The 18530-nt window shown below is 39.0% G+C and overlaps 2 protein-coding genes across 3 annotated transcripts in view; both read right to left on the bottom strand.

The window, feature by feature from the left end:
• LOC119076734 (FERM, ARHGEF and pleckstrin domain-containing protein 2) overlaps positions 1 to 18530 on the bottom strand; it is a 51488-nt gene that overhangs the window by 2391 nt on the left and 30567 nt on the right. For both annotated transcript variants that reach the window (XM_037183651.1, XM_037183652.1), the window contains exon 13: positions 38 to 300. In XM_037183651.1, the coding sequence (XP_037039546.1) occupies positions 38 to 300 (263 nt within the window). The remainder of the gene's footprint in view (positions 1 to 37; positions 301 to 18530) is intronic.
• Positions 2574 to 16578, bottom strand: LOC119076731. The gene has a single exon (XM_037183647.1). The coding sequence runs from the start codon at positions 16109 to 16111 to the stop codon at positions 6005 to 6007; it is 10107 nt and encodes a 3368-aa protein (XP_037039542.1). The 5' UTR covers positions 16112 to 16578; the 3' UTR covers positions 2574 to 6004.

The raw sequence follows: 18530 nt of genomic DNA, 5'->3' as shown, positions 1-18530 counted from the left end.
CACTTCTCTCCCCACAATCTACAAACAATAAACGAACCCGTCGTTTCGCATCCCCATCCAACGACTCCAGCGTTCCGTTCCCGTTGCCATTTATGACCGAATTATTATTGATTTGATTGGCATCGTCTTGTGACTTTGTACGACTTTCCGCCTGACTAATGTCATACACTCCGGCCTCGGACCGTGACAGTGACGACGATTTGTCCGATCCCAGTGTCAGATCGTATCGGTGTTGCGGTGATGTAACTAATTCACCACGACGATCCAGCGAAACGTTGCCGTTGATGCCATGGTAAATGTCTGGAAAATTTAGAAGAAATGCGGACATTAGGAATTGAATGGTGAACGAATGGGGTGGAGGATATTTTGGAAATGTTTTGTACCTTGCAGACTTTCCTCTTTGCATTTAAAAAAAAAAGTTAATTCTTTAGAGCTTAATTTGATAAAATTAGTATTTACTATACAAAAATGTACGGTCGTTATGTTCTTCCGATCGAATGTGTCGACTGTCGAGCCAGTCGACTTAAAAATTACCTAAAAATCAACTCGATGAAAAATTCAGGCTCAATCTTATTACTTTTGTCGCATATTTTGTCTTAAAATGCTGACCTATTTCAGAAACTGAGTAAACGTGTAGCACATAGTCCGATTGATTCTGAAATTCTAAATTTGCAGTTCAAAAATTCGAATTGATGGACAGACTACGTTGAGGATGAAAGTTTGACGATTGAATCCTATTCTTTCCAGATCAGTTTTTGTTGCATTCACCAATACATTGGCATTGATCGAACAGTCGCATCAGATCGGTCAGATTTTATGTAACGAAATTAGTCTTTCGATCGATCACACGAAATACACGTCAGTGTAATCACATGTAAATTATTTAACAATTTGGAATAAAATGAATTGAGTTTAAATGTTGGTTTTCGTCAATAAGAACACAACAGTTTGCAAAAATACAAAAAAAGAACATTGCCAAGTGCTACAGGTTTACAGATGACTACAGGTAATTAGCAACACATTAGTTAACCAACACGTTGATTTGAAGCTCAGTACAGTAGTTCCATTGACTAGCTGGTCGTAGTGTTATCATGGAACAATCTAGGCGAATTAGATCCATTCCGCAGAAAATGTTTGGAAAGGACCTGTGATAGACCAGTGTCATACGACATTTTAAGTGGCTCATTAAGCAACTAGGGCCACTCTAGGGGTTATAAATAAAAGTCGTAGAACAAAATGTTTGTTTGTTAGTGTGATAATACGAGGTTTCTAGCCATGACCTTAGGAAGGACTCGTCGGGTACTGGTCTAAAATTAATGCTTGGTACAGATCAGATTGAACCTGTTTTCGTTCCTTGAATTTGCTTCATCTGTTTTTCAGCTGATCGACAAATACAATCAAACCTGTACTTGTTTATATTGTTGAAGCTGCTGCACATCCGAATAAACAATTTTTCTGATTTTTTGTACGGATCAGCTAAAAAACAGCTGAAGGAAATTTATGCTGAAATTTCATTGCCTTTTATTCAAGAAATCAAGGAACAAGGAAAATATGGGAAAATCTACGAAAAGTCCAGAAAATATGGAAAAATGTTTTCCTAAAAATAGTCTCTGGTTTCAGGTGAGAAGATGACCTGTTCCAAGCCTTAATTGTAATGTTAGTAGCTCAATTCAAGGAGTATTTTATTACGATTTCCACTTAGCAGCGTCTGCACTACTTACTGTTACTGTTAAAACTAAAATCGAAGCATTATAATTTGATCGATTCTATTCATTTTTAAATAATTGTAGTTTTTCAAGAAATCATTTCGAAAACATTACAGTATAGAAGCTTACACATGCGCATTAGAGCTGTTTACTCGCGGTATACCTGCGGGTAATCCGTTCAAATGCACGTGTCTAAGCTTTTATACTGTAATGTTTTCGAAGTGATTTCTTCGAAAACTACAATTATTTAAAAATGAATTAAATGAGTAGAATCGATCAAATTAAAATGAAAGCAAAATAAAATGATCGAGTCTGGTTTTTGACATTTGAATTTCAATTGTCAAAAACCAGACTCGATCATTTTATTTTGATTTTACCTTATAATGCTCCGACTTTAGCTCAGTTTCGTATGTTTTTAGAAAGTAAATAACTTTAGGAATCTTATTCATAATCTTAATTTGGTTTTTATTGATTTTATTTCCATTTTTTTTTTCATTTTTCTTGCATAACAATTATTATTAATTTTAAATTCATTTATACTTTAAGTGTTTTCATAAATTTCTTTATCATAAAAAAACGGAATCTTGGATCAAATGAAATTGATTTTAACAAACATGAAAATCTTTTTGATTTTTAAAATTCTTTTTTATGATTTTTCTTCCTCCTTTTATTCACTTTAAAATGGCTAAATAAAAAAAAAATCACATTTAACGCTGTGACCATAGAGGGAACAATAGATATAAATTTTCTCGAATTATAAATATTTATCAAAACGGGAAAATAATCAAACTCGATTTTTAACCATCAACATAAAAGAACAAAACCATTTTTTTGGTCTACGCTTTGTACTCTAACAAATCTCTATAGAATTTACAATTTAATTTTTAGTTAATACGATAAATTTATCACGAATCACAACAATAAATATAAGTTTTAGGTTCCGAGTACTGCTCGCTTTTTAGTTTCTTTTGTTCCATTGTTTTTCACTTTTTCTTTATTAATTAAATTAGTTTTAATAGAATCATTTCGTTAGCAAATTTTTCATTAATAGATTAGAAATAAATGCATTCAAAAATTGTTATACATTTTGTTTCAATAATCATTCGAGTAAATAATTTGGCGATGTTTGGTTATATTGTTTTAAATATAATTTTTTGTTATTATGTAATAATTATACGTGAGTGTTTTGTGTGTAATAATTAATTTGTTTAAACTTTGTGTGTATATAGTTTTCCTTTATTTCAATTTTCAAAAAAATTTGGCACTCATACAAAACGTTTTGCTTTTTTCAAAGGAAGCGCGTCGATCCAATTATTTTCGGTGAATTTTCCAACTAAAAATTGTGTTTGTAAAGAAATAAAAGACTTTTAATGTTGTTACAAATCTCTTTTCTTATTTGCGAGGTGTGATTAGCTGGTTTTCTACCGGAAACGAAAAACATACACATTTATTCAAAACAACAACAAAGATGACAGTTCGGAAAAGAAAATGTCTATTTATCTCCTCTTGTTTTGACAGTATAGAAATTTTCTCCTCCGAACTGTCACCTTTGTTGTTGTTCTGAAAAACTGAGAAAGTTTTTCGTTTCGTGGAGAAAAACGACGAATCACGCCTAGCAAATATAAAAACGCTGTGTTCACCTCTGGAAGAAACTAGGAGATTCCGACTCGAGCGATTCGCGGTTCTCTCTATATTCATAGGTCGGTCCGAAAAAGAGAGTTTTATATAATTTTCTCGAGTTTTCCTCCTCTTACTCATGTCTATCTTGGCTGGTGGTTTCTAGGCATTTTCGTATTTAACACACGAAAATAGTATAAACTATCACTCTGAGAATTGACAATTCAGTGAAGAAAATGTGAATTTTCCCCGCTCTTTTCTTCAAAGAAAAGCGAGCGCCATGAAAGTATTGTAGAATACATCCCTCTTTGGAAATTTCTTTTATGTCAAGTGTGAAGGTTGCAGCGCCCAAACAGTTACGTAAGGTATTATGCTCACTAAGCCAACGGGAAATGAGTTTTAACGCTCATGTCAATGTAGTAATGACTTGCTGTACATTACTGTAGTATTGATTTACCGGGGCTGCAGTTAGTCAAACATTTTCTGCAGTGACTGCAGTGAACAAAATCGAATTTTTGGCATAAAAAAACATTGAGTAAAAACGCAGAGGAAAGAAAGATACAGAAAATTTCATTCAAGCAGATCTCGCTTCGCTCTTCTTGGAAGTTCCTATTTTTGTCTTCAAATATGTGTCGGTCCAAATATGTCACAATTGGACAACTTTCTTTATCGTGGGACAGAATTGTTTTTGGTAAAATCAGTTGCGATGTATAAAAATTTGGTTTTACATAATAAAAGTATTTTTTGAAAGTCTTCCTGGTTTTTTTTTTTTTACTAATATCAAGTTTATCCTTCTGAGAACTGCAGATTCCACTATACAACCTTTTGCATTTCATAGTTTTTCAGTTTTTAATCATTGCTCTAGTTTACGGAAAATATTTCCGAAATAAAATGAAATTCGATCAATCCGGGGATAAAAATTGTTTTTAATGACTTGACTTAATTACTAATTTTGATTGCTCTAACAGCACTAGATTGTGTGTCTTTCTGTGTGTGTTAATTTTGTTAAGATTTCTGTTTCTGTCCTTTCATAATGAAACTAACTTCAAAAGCGATCGGGGTAAATATTTTTATTCTAAATTCTTTCTTCTTTTTTTGGTAATTTAATGTGTAACGTTAAATAGTTTTTTTTTGGTTTTTGTTTATATATAATGAGTGACTCATAAATTTATATTTTTATTTATCTAAAATTATTTCTAATGATTTCGAAGACATCAAACTCATTTTGTTTTCACTAACTTTTTAATGAAATCTAAATAATTTTTTTGTAAATTTTTTTCTCATTTTTTTTATCATAATTTGACTGAAAACGAAACGAAAAAACATTTTTTTTCTCTTAGTTGTTCAATTGAAATTTTTTAAATATAAAAATGTTTCAAAAGATTTTTTATTTAATTTATGGAACATAACAAGTCTTTTTGTTTGGCACATAATAATATATTAAGGGGGTCCTTTATTTCTCTATCTTAAGAAAATGTTCAATGAAATTTGTTGTCGGTTTAAAATCGTTCGATTAATTGAGCTTCGTTTGGCATAAAAGGTCGAAAAATTTGGTTAGTTTTATATTGAGCAGTTTCCGATTCAATGTTGTTTAGTGATTGTTTACGCCGTTGTTTCAACAATTCCATTCATTACGTTAGGCCTAAAAGACACGAACAAATTTGTGTTCCTGAAATCGACAGTTACATGCTGCGATTTCCTTAGTAATTCGATTTGTAGCAATCGCTAAAGAATGGAAATCGCAGCATAGTTGTCGCTATCAGTAACACAAAAATGTTCGTGCGTTTTCAGCCTTACTAGTTTTACATAAAGCTGGTGTCATTCATAAAAAAAAGTAACGTATCCGCTGTCAGGGCGTACTCAACAAATTCAGGAAATTTATTTCCCAAAAAATACCCCTGGTCAGTTGTTGTTTACGTCCCCACAAATGGGACTAAATTAATGATTGACGCCACTGAGAAAAGTGAGCTTCTGTGCTGAGATCAAGATTGAGCTAGTATTTGAGCTAATTGAGAAAATCTTTCACAATTCTATATTGCTTGCATTACCAAGTTGATGATCACTTATCTTTGTAAAATGTCTCTCAAATCTTCAGGTCATGTCTAACTCAACGCAATCGTATAAAAGGCAACATCAAGCTCAAAGCATTGTATTCTTTTCACATTCGATGCAATTTCGCGAAAAAAGTGTTTTTACATTCCAAGGCCATGGGCGTTAATTGTTGTAACTAGTTCACCTTAACACTGCTCCTAAGATTTAAATTTAAAACGTTTCTATCACTTTATTGAGGATTCCTTTTTCGTGCCATTTTTTCTTATCGATTACTTCGTGCATGTCCGTTGCTGCAAGGGCTGACTATATTAACGTAATGGGAATGTTGGCTTTCTATTAATTTATCAAATTGATGCTTATATTTATCAATGCTCTCTTTCTACGGGAATCAACAAAATATTCAACATTTTCGTCTAGCAAAGTTACATTTAAATCATTTAGCATTCGCGGACGCTCCAAGCAAGTGTTTGCCGTCAGTCTTAGCCAGGAATTTGAGGGTATCAAATGTAAGATTTTCATAAAAAGTATTTTGTAAAACTAAGCCAACCGTTTCCTCGATAAACGCAGTGCAAAATATGCGCTGCACACAGTCTATACGTTTATGTTTTATGTTCAGAGTTCAGACCATTTTAATTATCACTTGCATCCGAATCTCCACCGAAAGCTGGTGGCGGTACAATCGGTACTTCAAATTCGGAACCGTAATCAGATTGATTGGAAAAATAGGCCATGCCAGCACCATCTGTATCACAATCCGATAGAAAATCCGGATACGGAAGACTGCCATCAACGGGGATTCGTACTACGGATGTGACACCCGTTCGATAGCTATCTTCGCTGGAATAACACATTTCGTCTGACAAACCGGCTCCTGTGCCTTCATTTCCACTACAACTACCGTCTGGTGTGCTGGTGTATTCGTTTCGTTGATATTCGTTCATTGCGAATTCGTCGGAAGCAACTGATTCTTCGCGCTTCAATTGTCGTTTCTTTTGTCGTTGTGGTTTCTGTGGTGGCTGGGACGATTCACTTTTGTAAATTGGATTCGTAATGTGACCTAATCGATCGTAACGAGGAAATCCCATTTCGTCGACATTGTCATGGGACATGTCTAAACTTTCGAATTTACTGGAATATGAAGTGCTCGGGTATGGTTGGTACTTCCCATCATTCTCATATTCATCCGTCATTTGCTCTTGTTCTTCATCAAAATCTGGATATTTTTGATCGGTTGAGCTGACTTTCGAAAGATCGGAGCTGCCGGAGTCGATTTCTTGGAAGTAGCCCTCTGAACATTCCGAACTTTCCTGTTCAATGAGAACGGGTACTTTATCGACTCGTGAACGCTTATTGGGTGCCGGTCGCTTTTTGCGATATCCGCGTGTTCGAAGCTTGGGATCTTGTTGACGGAAGTCTAACGAACTGTCGGTGTCGTTTCCACTTGGCGGACTTTTCGGTAAGATATTTCGTGGAAGCGACGATTTTCTCGGCGGTTTCTGCATGAGTTGTTGCGGAGGTGATTCAGAACTCAAACTGCTTGAGTAATACGGTGAGCACTTGGAAAGTTTGTCTGGGCGCGTAGGCATCGGCGATGAATTGTCAGTGCTGGTGGTTGTCTCGCTGGTGTGTGTTGTGGTTGATGATTCTTCATTGATAGCTGGAAATTCGGCCGAAGAAATCAAATGCTCGTGGAACGACTGACTTTGACGTAGCTTTAATGCGGTTTTGTATTCACGGATTTGATTTTTCGATAGAGTTTTGTCATCGTAACTGTGGTGTTTGATCAACGGTTTATCGTACGGTGACGGTTCTTTCGGTCTAATGGAAGCAAACGGTGAGAACTCTTGGCTCTGATATCGTTCAGTAAGCTTATCATTCTGACCATAAAGCTTCTCAATGAATGCGTCACTGTCAGAGGAAATGTCCTGACTCTGATATCGTTGTGACATCAATTCAAGGGATCTACGCTTCTTAGCTGTATCTTCGGCAGACGTTAGTGTCGGTTTCTTTTCTTGCATATCAACAATTCGAGGTGGAATTTTCATTGGACGTTCTGTCGAACGAGGAGGAGAATTTTTGTCATTTTCATCGGATGATTGTTCTAGAGACTTTCGATGAACTGCTGGAATTATGGGATTCTCAGGTGGTGAATTTTGCTTCCGTGAATTTCTTGGATGCTTCAGAGGAACATATTCAATTCCACCCGACGGCTTTGGTTGCAATCTAGGTTTGGAATCAACTAAAGAATGAGACTGTGCTTCGGCCATTAAAGTTCGGCTACTGCTAGTCGACCATTCCGTTATAGTTTGTGCAATTTCTGTTAAAGTGAGTGTAGTCTCATCACTTTTTGTTCCAGATTCAGTTTGTTTGTCCGTATCGGAATTGGAAAGAAGTTCATACCTATGGTTGTCCGATCCGTGTACAAACTTATTTTTGCTACTGGACAAACTTCCACTTTTTTCGTTCAAGCTTTCCGTCGATTTGTTTAAAGAACTTAGGCTAGACTTAGTCTGATTTTCGCTTTTGACACCACCTGAATGATTAGACACGGCTGATAAACTGTCAGATCCCGAAAGGTTGGCGTACTGTCTAACAGTATTCGTGCCAGTACTCCATTCCGAAATACTTAAACCGATCGAAGTGTCTTCCGAATGACTGCTATGAGTACACTTTTTCTGTTGCAGTCCCATCCGCACAGTTCCATCAATATCAGTTCCTAATGAACTAGTCTCCTCTTCAGAGTGACTACTATGACTGCATTTCTTACATGAACCAGTACTTAATCTTGGCTCCAAATTCCTTCGAACCACTGTCGGATCGTCAGTGTACGTAGCCGACAAAATGTCATCAATCGACGTATCAGAATTATTGGATCCACGAGAAAATTTACGTCCCATATATTCGATTGGACGAGAGTCATCTGGGGAAATTTCAATTTTCACAGTTCCTGGACCGAAAACATCATCACAAAAGTAAATGTCATCTTCAGACATAGGACTCTGAGGTGATCTCGTTGGCTGACAGATAATTACTGTATCAGGATGAGGCGTGTCACTGATAATGGATTCTTTGATTGAAGGATTGCAGCATGCATCAAATGAAGTTCGTAGACAAGTGGATGTAACAAGTGTTGAACTGAGACAAGTGGCTGGTTCATATTGAATCTGTCCTAAACATTTGGAATCTAATTGATTTCCAACGGGGGAGGATGACATTAAATATGCAGTTTTTTCGTACGGTAAAGCGTTGATCGTCGATGCAGTGGCTTCCTTTTCAGGTGAATCATCTTCGGCAGACGCTTCAGTAAATGAATCAATCATCACCTGTGTGGCACTTTGAGGCTCACTAATATAGAATGTTTCAACGTTTTCCACAATTGCAGTTTCAACAACTCTTTCAGGCGGAGATGGCCAATTTTCGGCGTCTGATTCTGTAGGACGCCGTTTCGATTGTGTACGATCGATCGATGGGACATTTTCTATATGTGCAACGGGTACGTAGTCGTACGGAATTTCTGGTAATGGCCAATCCTCCGAATCCTGACTGCCACCATTAGAAAGACATTCCAATGTTGGTCTATCGGTATTGTGACACCCTCTTCGCGAACCGCGAGCTGCTTCTTCTACAGCCACTTGCGTTACGCAAAATCGACCCTTCACCGATGCTGATCGACCTGCTTTATATAAATCGGATAATCGTTCACCGGTGGCTGAGTCACACGGTATTTCTGGCATTTCGGCTGACGTACGACGATCAGCATCGGAGATGTATGCAAGATTTGTGTTACTACGGGAATCCGATGATAAACTTGCTTGATGATCAGTAGACACTGCCGATTCTTCTCGAACACTTTCAGAATGAGATGAAGCCTTGCTCAGTTCATCATCCATGCTCGATTTTTCAGAATTTGTGCTACGTTCAGAGATGCGAGACAACGTTCGGCCTAATGTAAAATTGGAACTGTAGCCAATAATATCGGAAGGATTCACTCCAATTCCGCCGACATTACTTGTCATCGAGGGGTAACCAAAGTTGGCTGGAAAGTCATTTAAATCATCTTGAAAACTGCTATCGCTCTCTTTCTGGTCGTCAGGTGATTGTTCCTTTCCGGAAAACTCATCTGAACTTTTGGGTGCGCTGGCGTCGTAGTTCTCATAGCTATCTTGTTCGGGTGGTGCCCAATTATCTTCAATGCTAGAGCTACCCGAACTTTCAATTGGAAATGCTTTCCATGTAGACTGCTGTTCCTTTTGCAATAAATCTCCACGTCTTTGTGCGGCTCCAAGAGATCCAGAGCTGCTTTCAGTCCCCGTTTCAAATGATTCTACGCTTAGTGAACCTTTGGATTCCACACTTGACTTGGATTCCAGAGAGCTGCGGTCACAATTGGTTTGTAACAATTTCTTCGGTGCCAGCTTTGGTGCTTTTTCAGTGGGAGATTTTGGTCCGTCAGCAATACGGCAGAGCTTTTTATGACCCGATTCACGTAGTGGTTTTACAATTTTCGGTTTCTGAGCTGAACCGGAGCTGGTGTCACTGTCATCGCGTGCTAAGATTTTTGAGATTCGTTCTTCAATTGGATCTAAGTCTAACTCAGACCCCGAACCTAAATCAATTGGATTCTGCTTCTCCAGCGTTGGCGTTGATACCTTGCGAATCGGTGTTGGAGCTTCATCTTCGGTATCAGAGTCTGGTTTTAGTTTGAGCAGCATATTCTCTCTGAGTTCATTGCAGTGAGTTTGATCGAAAGCATCAAAGTCTTGCGAAATTCCAAGAGGACGCGATATAGAACAACTAACGCTCGATTCGTCTTCAAACGAGCTTTTATCTCTTGTTACTTCTAGCGATGCTTTCAAAGCATTTGAATGCGGCTGATCACATACTGGACTCAAATCTTTGTCCACACTTCCCCAAGAACTTGTGTCGGAACTGCGTGATCGATCAACGCTAGATTTTGGTGAAAATTTCCGTGCTGGTTTTTCAATTTCTGTGGGTTTTGTCACAGATGCATACGACTTCTCAGTTACTTGAGAAGTTTCTGGTGGTGTAACAACAATACTCATACTGCTGTCAGTCCTATCACAAGGGGTGTGCTGTTTTGGGAATTCTTCTAATGTTTTCGGTCTGTTATCAATGCGTACAACATCTGGTATATTTGATGATTTATCTGGCCTGTTAATCTCGGTTTCACATGTAAATCGCTCAATGCTGGACTTCCTGGTAATCGTTTGAACATTTTCTTCTTCTTCATCATCATCTTCCTCTTCTTCGTCCTCCTCTTCTTTAGATAATTCCTCCTCGACTGATGGTTCTTCATATTCTATTGTCGGAACTCGTTGGTGCGGAACAGGTTGTTTCGGTCGTGACTCTTCCTCGGTCGTGGATTCCTTCCGATCTTCCGATGGGAAAGATTGCCGTTTCATCCACTCCAATTTCCTCCTTTCAATAATTACGTCCTGCATGTCCAATTCTTCTACAACATTTTCCGACTGAGATACCGTTCGGCGTTCAACGACTTGTCGTGGTACCGATTTCCTTTCATCAAGTGATAGCCAGACTGTGCCGCTACTACGAACAGTTGATCTTTCATCCTGAGATCGACTGTCTGAGTCTGTCGATGTTGTTGTGCTGCGCCGTGGACTTTGCACAGGACGATCCGAGTCGGACGATTCACTTTTTGGTTTCGAATGTACCATGACGTGGACTACTTCTTGAGTCACAAAATTTGTGTCGGATTCCGGTGAAGAGTTAAACTCAAAGCTTCGATCCAAGCTTCGTGTTTTTATTTCGACATCAAGGAAATGCTGCTCCGTTGTTTTCTTTTCCAGACTTTTCGATTTGCCCTCGAATTTCTTATGCACTACAGAGCCTTCAATAATTTGTTTTATCTCTTGACTTTTCATTATCTTACGCGGAGACTTAAGAAGCATTTCATCGGGGTTGTCTGACTTGTCAGAATCATCCAAAGATTTATTGCGATCTTCAAAGCTTCGATTTGCTTTGTCAACTTTTTCTTGACTTCGATTTTCGTCGAAGCTTCTACTGAATTTAATCAAGGAACTGTCGAGCTTTCGAGGAGCTTTTGCTATTAATACATGGTCTTCAGCCTTTGACCGAAATTCAGTGTCAATTATTATTTTGTCGCCCTCCGTTTTAACAGAAATTTTGTCTTCTGGTACAGGAAATGGTGGTAAAGAATCTGACACTGGGCTCAACATTGTTATGGTTTGCTTCATTGCCGATTCGTAGAGCTTTTGTTGGCGCTCCTTACGTTTTGCTATATCCACTTCAGATTCTTCCTGGGACTTGCTCTTTTCACGACTCATTCGACGTGGCTCTTTTTCGAGAGATTTCGGTCGATCTCGTGAACCCGTCCTTTTGGGATCTTTCTTTTTTCCATTTTCGTCAGGTAAGAGCAGTGTCTCCTTCGAACCACTTTTATCAAACGAAGATCTAGGCGACGGTTTTTGGCCTGGTTTATATTTTCTACGTCCAGTGCTTTCAACGCTGCTCGCTCGACTTACGCCAGGAGATGATTTGCGTGAACTGTTACCGGAACTCATTGAAGATTTGTCGAAATTGTATTTTGGAATGTCAAGTATGAATTGATCCGCTCTGCGAGATCTTGATTTCTTCTTTCCTTTAACCTTTACACCTTGCAAAGTGATTTTTTCGATAAACTGTAGCTGCTCTAGTAATTTAACCTCTTCGTTGTCTAGCACAATATACCGACTTTGTACCACCGAATCGGTTTGTTGAATGAAAGTGGATGAGGGAAATGATTCAATGCAGGATTGTATGGTATCCAATTGATCTTCGCCCTCAACTTGCGCCTTTGACAAGGCCTTTTCTTCTAAAATTTCGCTTTCTTCATCGAAGCCTACCGTATCATCTTTCGACGAAAAAGCGTTCATCGGTGGCAGACGATGGAGCGAAATAACTGGTGCATCGAGACTCTTCGCTCGGCGACCAGAGGTTGGAGAATCTTGAGTGGCTTTTTGACGTTGAAGAGAGGCGAAGGCCGAACCTTCGGACAAATTCAAACGTGCATGAGCAAACAAAACGGGAGCGTGTCCTTTGGAACGTTTTATTATCGACGAATCAATGAGCTCCTCGATCATCTTCGTTCGAGACTTTTTTGATTTTACATCCTTTGATGTGATCAGAGTGTATGCAATGTCCATATCAGAAGCCTTATCTTCGTGGCACGTTTCGTAGACCTCGTCATCAGTGCGCAAAAATTCACAACTTTCCAATATCGGCGATGGAATATTCTCGGTGAAATGGTAGCCTTGACTTGTTTGTTCATACTTTGGCTGTGGCATACCGCCTTCCTCCTCAGAACTCGGTATCGAAATAGACCGTTCCGATATGCGTCTTAATTCAGATTGGTTAACATACGTTGCATCAACACTTTGATTGTAACGATTTTCGAGATCGGCTAGGCGACGACATTGTGGTGGAGAACCTTCGATCTCTGTTGAGCTCATCGTTTGTCCACGACCCCAAGCTGACATTATTTTGTTGTGTTCGATCTTTAAAATCGGTTCGATCTCTTTGCGAGACTGTGGAGGTGAGAACTCCAATCTTGACGGCACTGCCTCTGCCGAACCAAACACATCATCCGAATCGATGCTTTCATCATCCGATGAGAACGATGTTATGCGAATTTTGCTCTTTTTGTGTGGTTTTCCCTTAGAAATGCTTCCACGCGGCTTAATGATTCGTTTCATTGCCAGAATTTCCTTCTTCAATCCAATCTTTGCTTCCAAATTGTGACGGAACTCCACCATTTTTGCATCGTCCTTCAACTTGTTCTCTCTCTGCAAGCTGTCAGTTTTTGAGCTGGTAGCAGAGTCACTTTCGATTTGACTTAACTTACTGTTTAACGTTTCCAACATTTTCGGATCCATGCGTTTGGTTATATCACGTTTTGGGCTCGACAGTTGTATGGGTGGTGACGTTTTGTCAACTTCCAACGTCACGGGATCAACCTTAGAGAGGTCAATATTTTGAGTAAACAAAAATCCGCTTTTGTTGTTGTCTGAGGCAGTTAAATTATCCAAAATGTCTGGTAAAATATCAGCAGATAACAGATTGCCCTGTGTTTGCTCGATCAATTGCTTAGGAGATTTAGGAGACTTGGGTGATTTCGGAGATTTTGGTGACTTTGGAGACTTCGGCTTTTGTTTCGGAGACGGTGCTGTGCCGTTCATCACATGTCGCTTGTGTAAAACATAAGGAATATCGTCTTTCATACCGGTACCATCAAAACCTCGGAAGAAACTTTTTGGTAATTCGAATCCAGATTTGGGGAAATCAATTGCTGACATCGGAGAATCATAACTCTTAGTCATGTCAAAGTGGCCGTGATTTTTGCAAACAACTGGAGGAGCACTCGGAATTTGTTTGTAAAAATACTCTTCGTCACTAGTATCGGCTGGTGTGAGATCAATCGATTTCTGATGCATCAAAACATGACGACGAGAATTCGACGCTAATCGAGAACGATTGGCCAATGAATTCGGATCACTTTTTGTCCGTTCGACAATAGCATGGTTGAACGACAATGGCGTCATCGTACCGGATATCGAGACTCCAGGATCCACTAACATTTTCGGATTGTACTCTTCGAAATGCGTCTTGGCGATGAGCTCTTCTTTCCGGTTGGACTTCTTCAAGTGCGGCGAATCAATGACCTGTTTATCGAATTCTGACATTAGCTCCGGTGTCATTGGATAATCCGGCGATCGTTTATTTTTTTCACAACTCGTCGGGGTGTCTTGGCTTCCGGTTAACGATTCGATTTTGTCTTGATCGAAACTGAAAATATTTTCACTTGAGCTGCGTCGGTATTCGTCGTTTTTGCCTTCGTTATTTTTCCAGTTTTCATGTGTTGTATCAGGAGTATTAGAATACGACGAGTAGGATCGAATGGTGCGTTCAGTTTCAACATTCTGAAGACTAATCGAGTGCACATGTGATGTCTTATGGGATTTATTGCTTGGAAATGTTGACGAGTAATTGGCTTCGCTGTCATAATAATTCGATTTGTTCAATTCCATGAGAAGCGTGTCATGTGACTTAACCTTCGGTCTACCATAGAGTGACGGATCAGCGTCTATTTCATCATTTTCGAAACTTTTGTCTAAACTTGGCATAGACATCTTAGCGTCGTAGTAATCACTTTTCGATTCAATGCTCGAATTACGGTCGATCAATGTCTTGCTGGCCAAATTCTTTATGAGCTGGCTTGTTGTTTTTGGCATTTCGTAGTTCTTAGGTAAGCCGTCGGCAACGAATGAATCTTGACTGGACGCTCGTGAGTTATATCCAGATCCAGAAGTTTTGCTTTTCGTAGTTTCTCTGGATTTTTTACTGTCCGTGTGATAAACACTGTCTCGTGATTTCTTGCTGGACGTGCTACTTTTCGAAAGTTTGTATTCCGAGTATTCGCTTTTCGATTCCTGACTCGACGTCCGTGAACCCATTGCTTTTTTCACTTCTTTATAGAAATTGCCGTCAGATTTGACACACAATTTTTCCCGCGGTAAATATCTCGGATCTTCCATCAAAAACATGTCGTCGTAATTGATGTCGGCTGCACTTTTCGATTTTTCTTCCATGTGCAACCGGTACTTTCCGATACCGATTTCGGATCCACTTTCATCGTCACTTGGTATATAATTACCCGAATCCAGCGAGCATGATCTCGTGTGAGCATGAGCTCGAATGTTAAAGTAAATGTCTTCTTCGGACTTTTCCAGCAGTTCATAACTGTCATGGGACAGTTCATCTTGAGATCCAGTAAAATCGTAATGATAGCGATGTCTGTGAGGCATATCGATAGTATTGTATGTGCTACCCGGATAACTTGACGAATACACCTTGGTGACGTACGGTAGAAATTCTTGATTAATGTCGAGTGAATGGTTCTTCGAAATCGTAAACATAGAACGCCGCGAATCATCGTACCGTGTGACCGGCGAATCAATTCGACTGAATGCCAAAAATTCCCGATCAAAATTGTCTACATGTTTCGATGGTTCGTAAACTGTATCGTAAATGTCTTTGCATGACGAACTACGGAGCCAAGTGTACTTATTGATGTCATCGTCATCAGCTTCATTTGAAGGTTTCTTGTACTGAACCGTTGAGTAGATATTCGAATGTGACAATTCATATTCGAGCTTCTCAGACGATGTTTTCAGATGATGCGGAGAATTATATGCAGACGAGATCTGCTCAAAATCAGCGGATTTTGTATTGGAATAGTGGTGGTGATAATGATTGTTGCGTAAATTGCCTAGCGATTGGTGCGTAGCGTAGTGACTGTCGTAAGAATCAGCTGAATCTACACCAGACATTTCTGAATTTCTAGGCAATGAATGTGTGTTACGCGGTTGTAGGGGAGGTGGATTTTCTAAACCGATCGAATCTTGACCGTAAGGGTCAGTTGTTTGAGCATAGCGATTACCGAAATAATTATCGGTCTCATAGTTTTGAACGTAACGAATAGATTTGTCGATAAATTCATTACTGCAATGTTTACCATTACCAACAACATCGGCTGGTAAAGACATTTTGCTCGGCTCACCGACAGCACTTTCTTTAGACTTGGTTTTCGTTTTACGATTGACCGTTGCGTATAAATCATCACTAAACTTTGGGGTAATTTCGCTGAAATGATTGAGTTTGGCTGTGCTAGTTTTGTGATATAAATCGTTAATGTCCATGTAAATGATATTGTCCGGATCATCAGGCGGTGTACAGGCGGCATTTGTCGACTTAGACGTCGAATAGGTATTGCTATAAAGGACTTGGATGGCATTGCTGCTGCTGTTGCGACTGCTGTGCACCGACAATGGATGACGATAATGGGTTGAATATGTGGGAATGTCCGGTGTGGCAACACTCTCCCGGCTGATAGAGGACACTGTCTCCGCCGTAGAGCTGTTGTGATCCGCTGTGATGATTGTTGATGAGGCCGCAGGTATGTATCTGCTGCTGGGATGAGTGGAGCTGTGAGGCGATTGCGCACGGACATAGTGGCGGAGGTTCAGATCTAATGGCGATCGTTAATTTTGAATTTTCTATTCACTTGGTGGAATTTTTACCATAACGAAACCATAAGAAATCATATGCATTCACGGCATGCCGACAAACGTATTAACTTAAGTCAATTCAACAAAATCGAATAAGAAAATTAAATCTTAAGAGTGATATCGCCAAAACTTGAACCAATTTTGGTGAAAATAAATACAATGGTTCGGCGATCCAGGCAAGCTATAGCTCGTTTGAATCGTCTTTCAATTCTAAGAAATAGGGATCTTTTAGTTTTTCTGTTAATTTTCCATTTTCGCAGTGAACACGTGAAAAGTCATAGCATGTCAAGGGGTGGTGAAAACAGTTTTTTTGTGATAGCTCAAGATAGAAATGTTTCTAAAAGTTGAAAATTTGTAGGAATATAGGCCTTGGGCAGACCTACATAAAGAGTATAATCATCGGTATGGGCCGCCACCCGTTCTAGACCTATGACTCAAAATATGGTGAATGTTTGGACAGTCCTACTGGCTTGCAACAGAATTTATCCGCGGAACTGACTATAGGGTGTTGTAGCTGGACTTACCCTCTTTCATTCCACGTATAAAAAGCCCCAGATAAATTCTGTTGCAAGCCATAAAGTTAGTTGAAGTAAAATGTCGCTCCAGGAGACCCATATTTTTCAGTGTTTTCAACTTGTTTTTGGTCTTCAAACAGGCTGGAGCGATGGGAATGAAATAAACTAAATCAAAATTACATGTTCAGCTCGAAATTGTCCTGAACCGAGCGATCATTGGTCTTAAAAAGTTTGCTTTCCTCCTACTTCGTAGTAGGTGGAAAACCTCATTTCTTTGACTTCACAAAATTAACAGAAACTCATTGGCTTGCTACGAATATAGGTTGATTGTAAAGTAGAGATGTGCACCGTCCATTTACATATAAAAAACGTGATTTTACACACATTTCCATATTGTGTGACCTCTTGTGAAGCACAAATTACATCTTGAGTGGCCATTTATTGACTGTAAACGAACGCTGCGCATCTCTGCTTTACAATATACCTATATTTGTAGCAAGCAAATGAGTTTCTGTTCATTTTGTGAAGTCAAAGAAATGAGGTTTTCCACCTACTACGAAGTAGGAGGAAAGCAAACTTTTTAAGACCAGTGATCGCTCGGTTCAGGACAATTTCGAGCTGAACATGTAATTTTGATTTAGTTTATTTCATTCCCATCGCTCCAGCCTGTTTGAAGACCAAAAACAAGTTGAAAACACTGAAAAATATGGGTCTCCTGGAGCGACATTTTACTTCAACTAACTTTATGGCTTGCAACAGAATTTATCTGGGGCTTTTTATACGTGGAATGAAAGAGGGTAAGTCCAGCTACAACACCCTATAGTCAGTTCCGCGGATAAATTCTGTTGCAAGCCAGTAGGACTGTCCAAACATTGACCATATTTTGAGTCATAAGTCTAGAACCGGTGGCGGCCCATACCGATGATTATACTCTTTATGAAGGTCTGCGAAAGGCCTATATTCCTACAAATTTTCAACTTTTAGAAACATTTCTATCTTGAGCTATCACAAAAAAACTGTTTTCACCACCCCTTGACATGCTATGACTTTTCACGTGTTCACTCCGAAAATGGGAAATTAACAGAAAAACTAAAAGATCCCTATTTCTTAGAATTGAAAGACGATTCAAACGAGCTATAGCTTGCCTGGATCGCCGAACCATTGTTTTCAAATTGGTTCAAGTTTTGGCGATATCACTCTTAAGGTCTGACAAATGACAATAAATTAAGACAAAATAATCGAAGCAAATTAGATGTGGTCAGGAGTCCTCGAAAAATCGTTTCTTCTATAATTATTCAACAAAAGAGTGAATAAATAAATTGCGTACATGAAAGTCCTGCCCACGACTACGTTATCTGCTCTGTAGACTGCTGACTGCAGTTAGTCCAAGCGAATTTTTTTTTAGTTAAAATAGCTTAACAAATAGTCTCGTCTCTTGTGTACTTCACGCTGATGGAAATTCTGGGAATAGAAATTCATCGACTTCCCATTTTTCAATCAGATTTGTCCACAACTGTATAGACTTCCTTCGCACC

This window comes from Bradysia coprophila, unplaced genomic scaffold (genome assembly GCF_014529535.1).
Source record: "Bradysia coprophila strain Holo2 unplaced genomic scaffold, BU_Bcop_v1 contig_232, whole genome shotgun sequence".
In the NCBI taxonomy this organism is placed as follows: domain Eukaryota; kingdom Metazoa; phylum Arthropoda; class Insecta; order Diptera; family Sciaridae; genus Bradysia; species Bradysia coprophila.
This window is presented reverse-complemented; position numbering and strand designations above follow the sequence as displayed.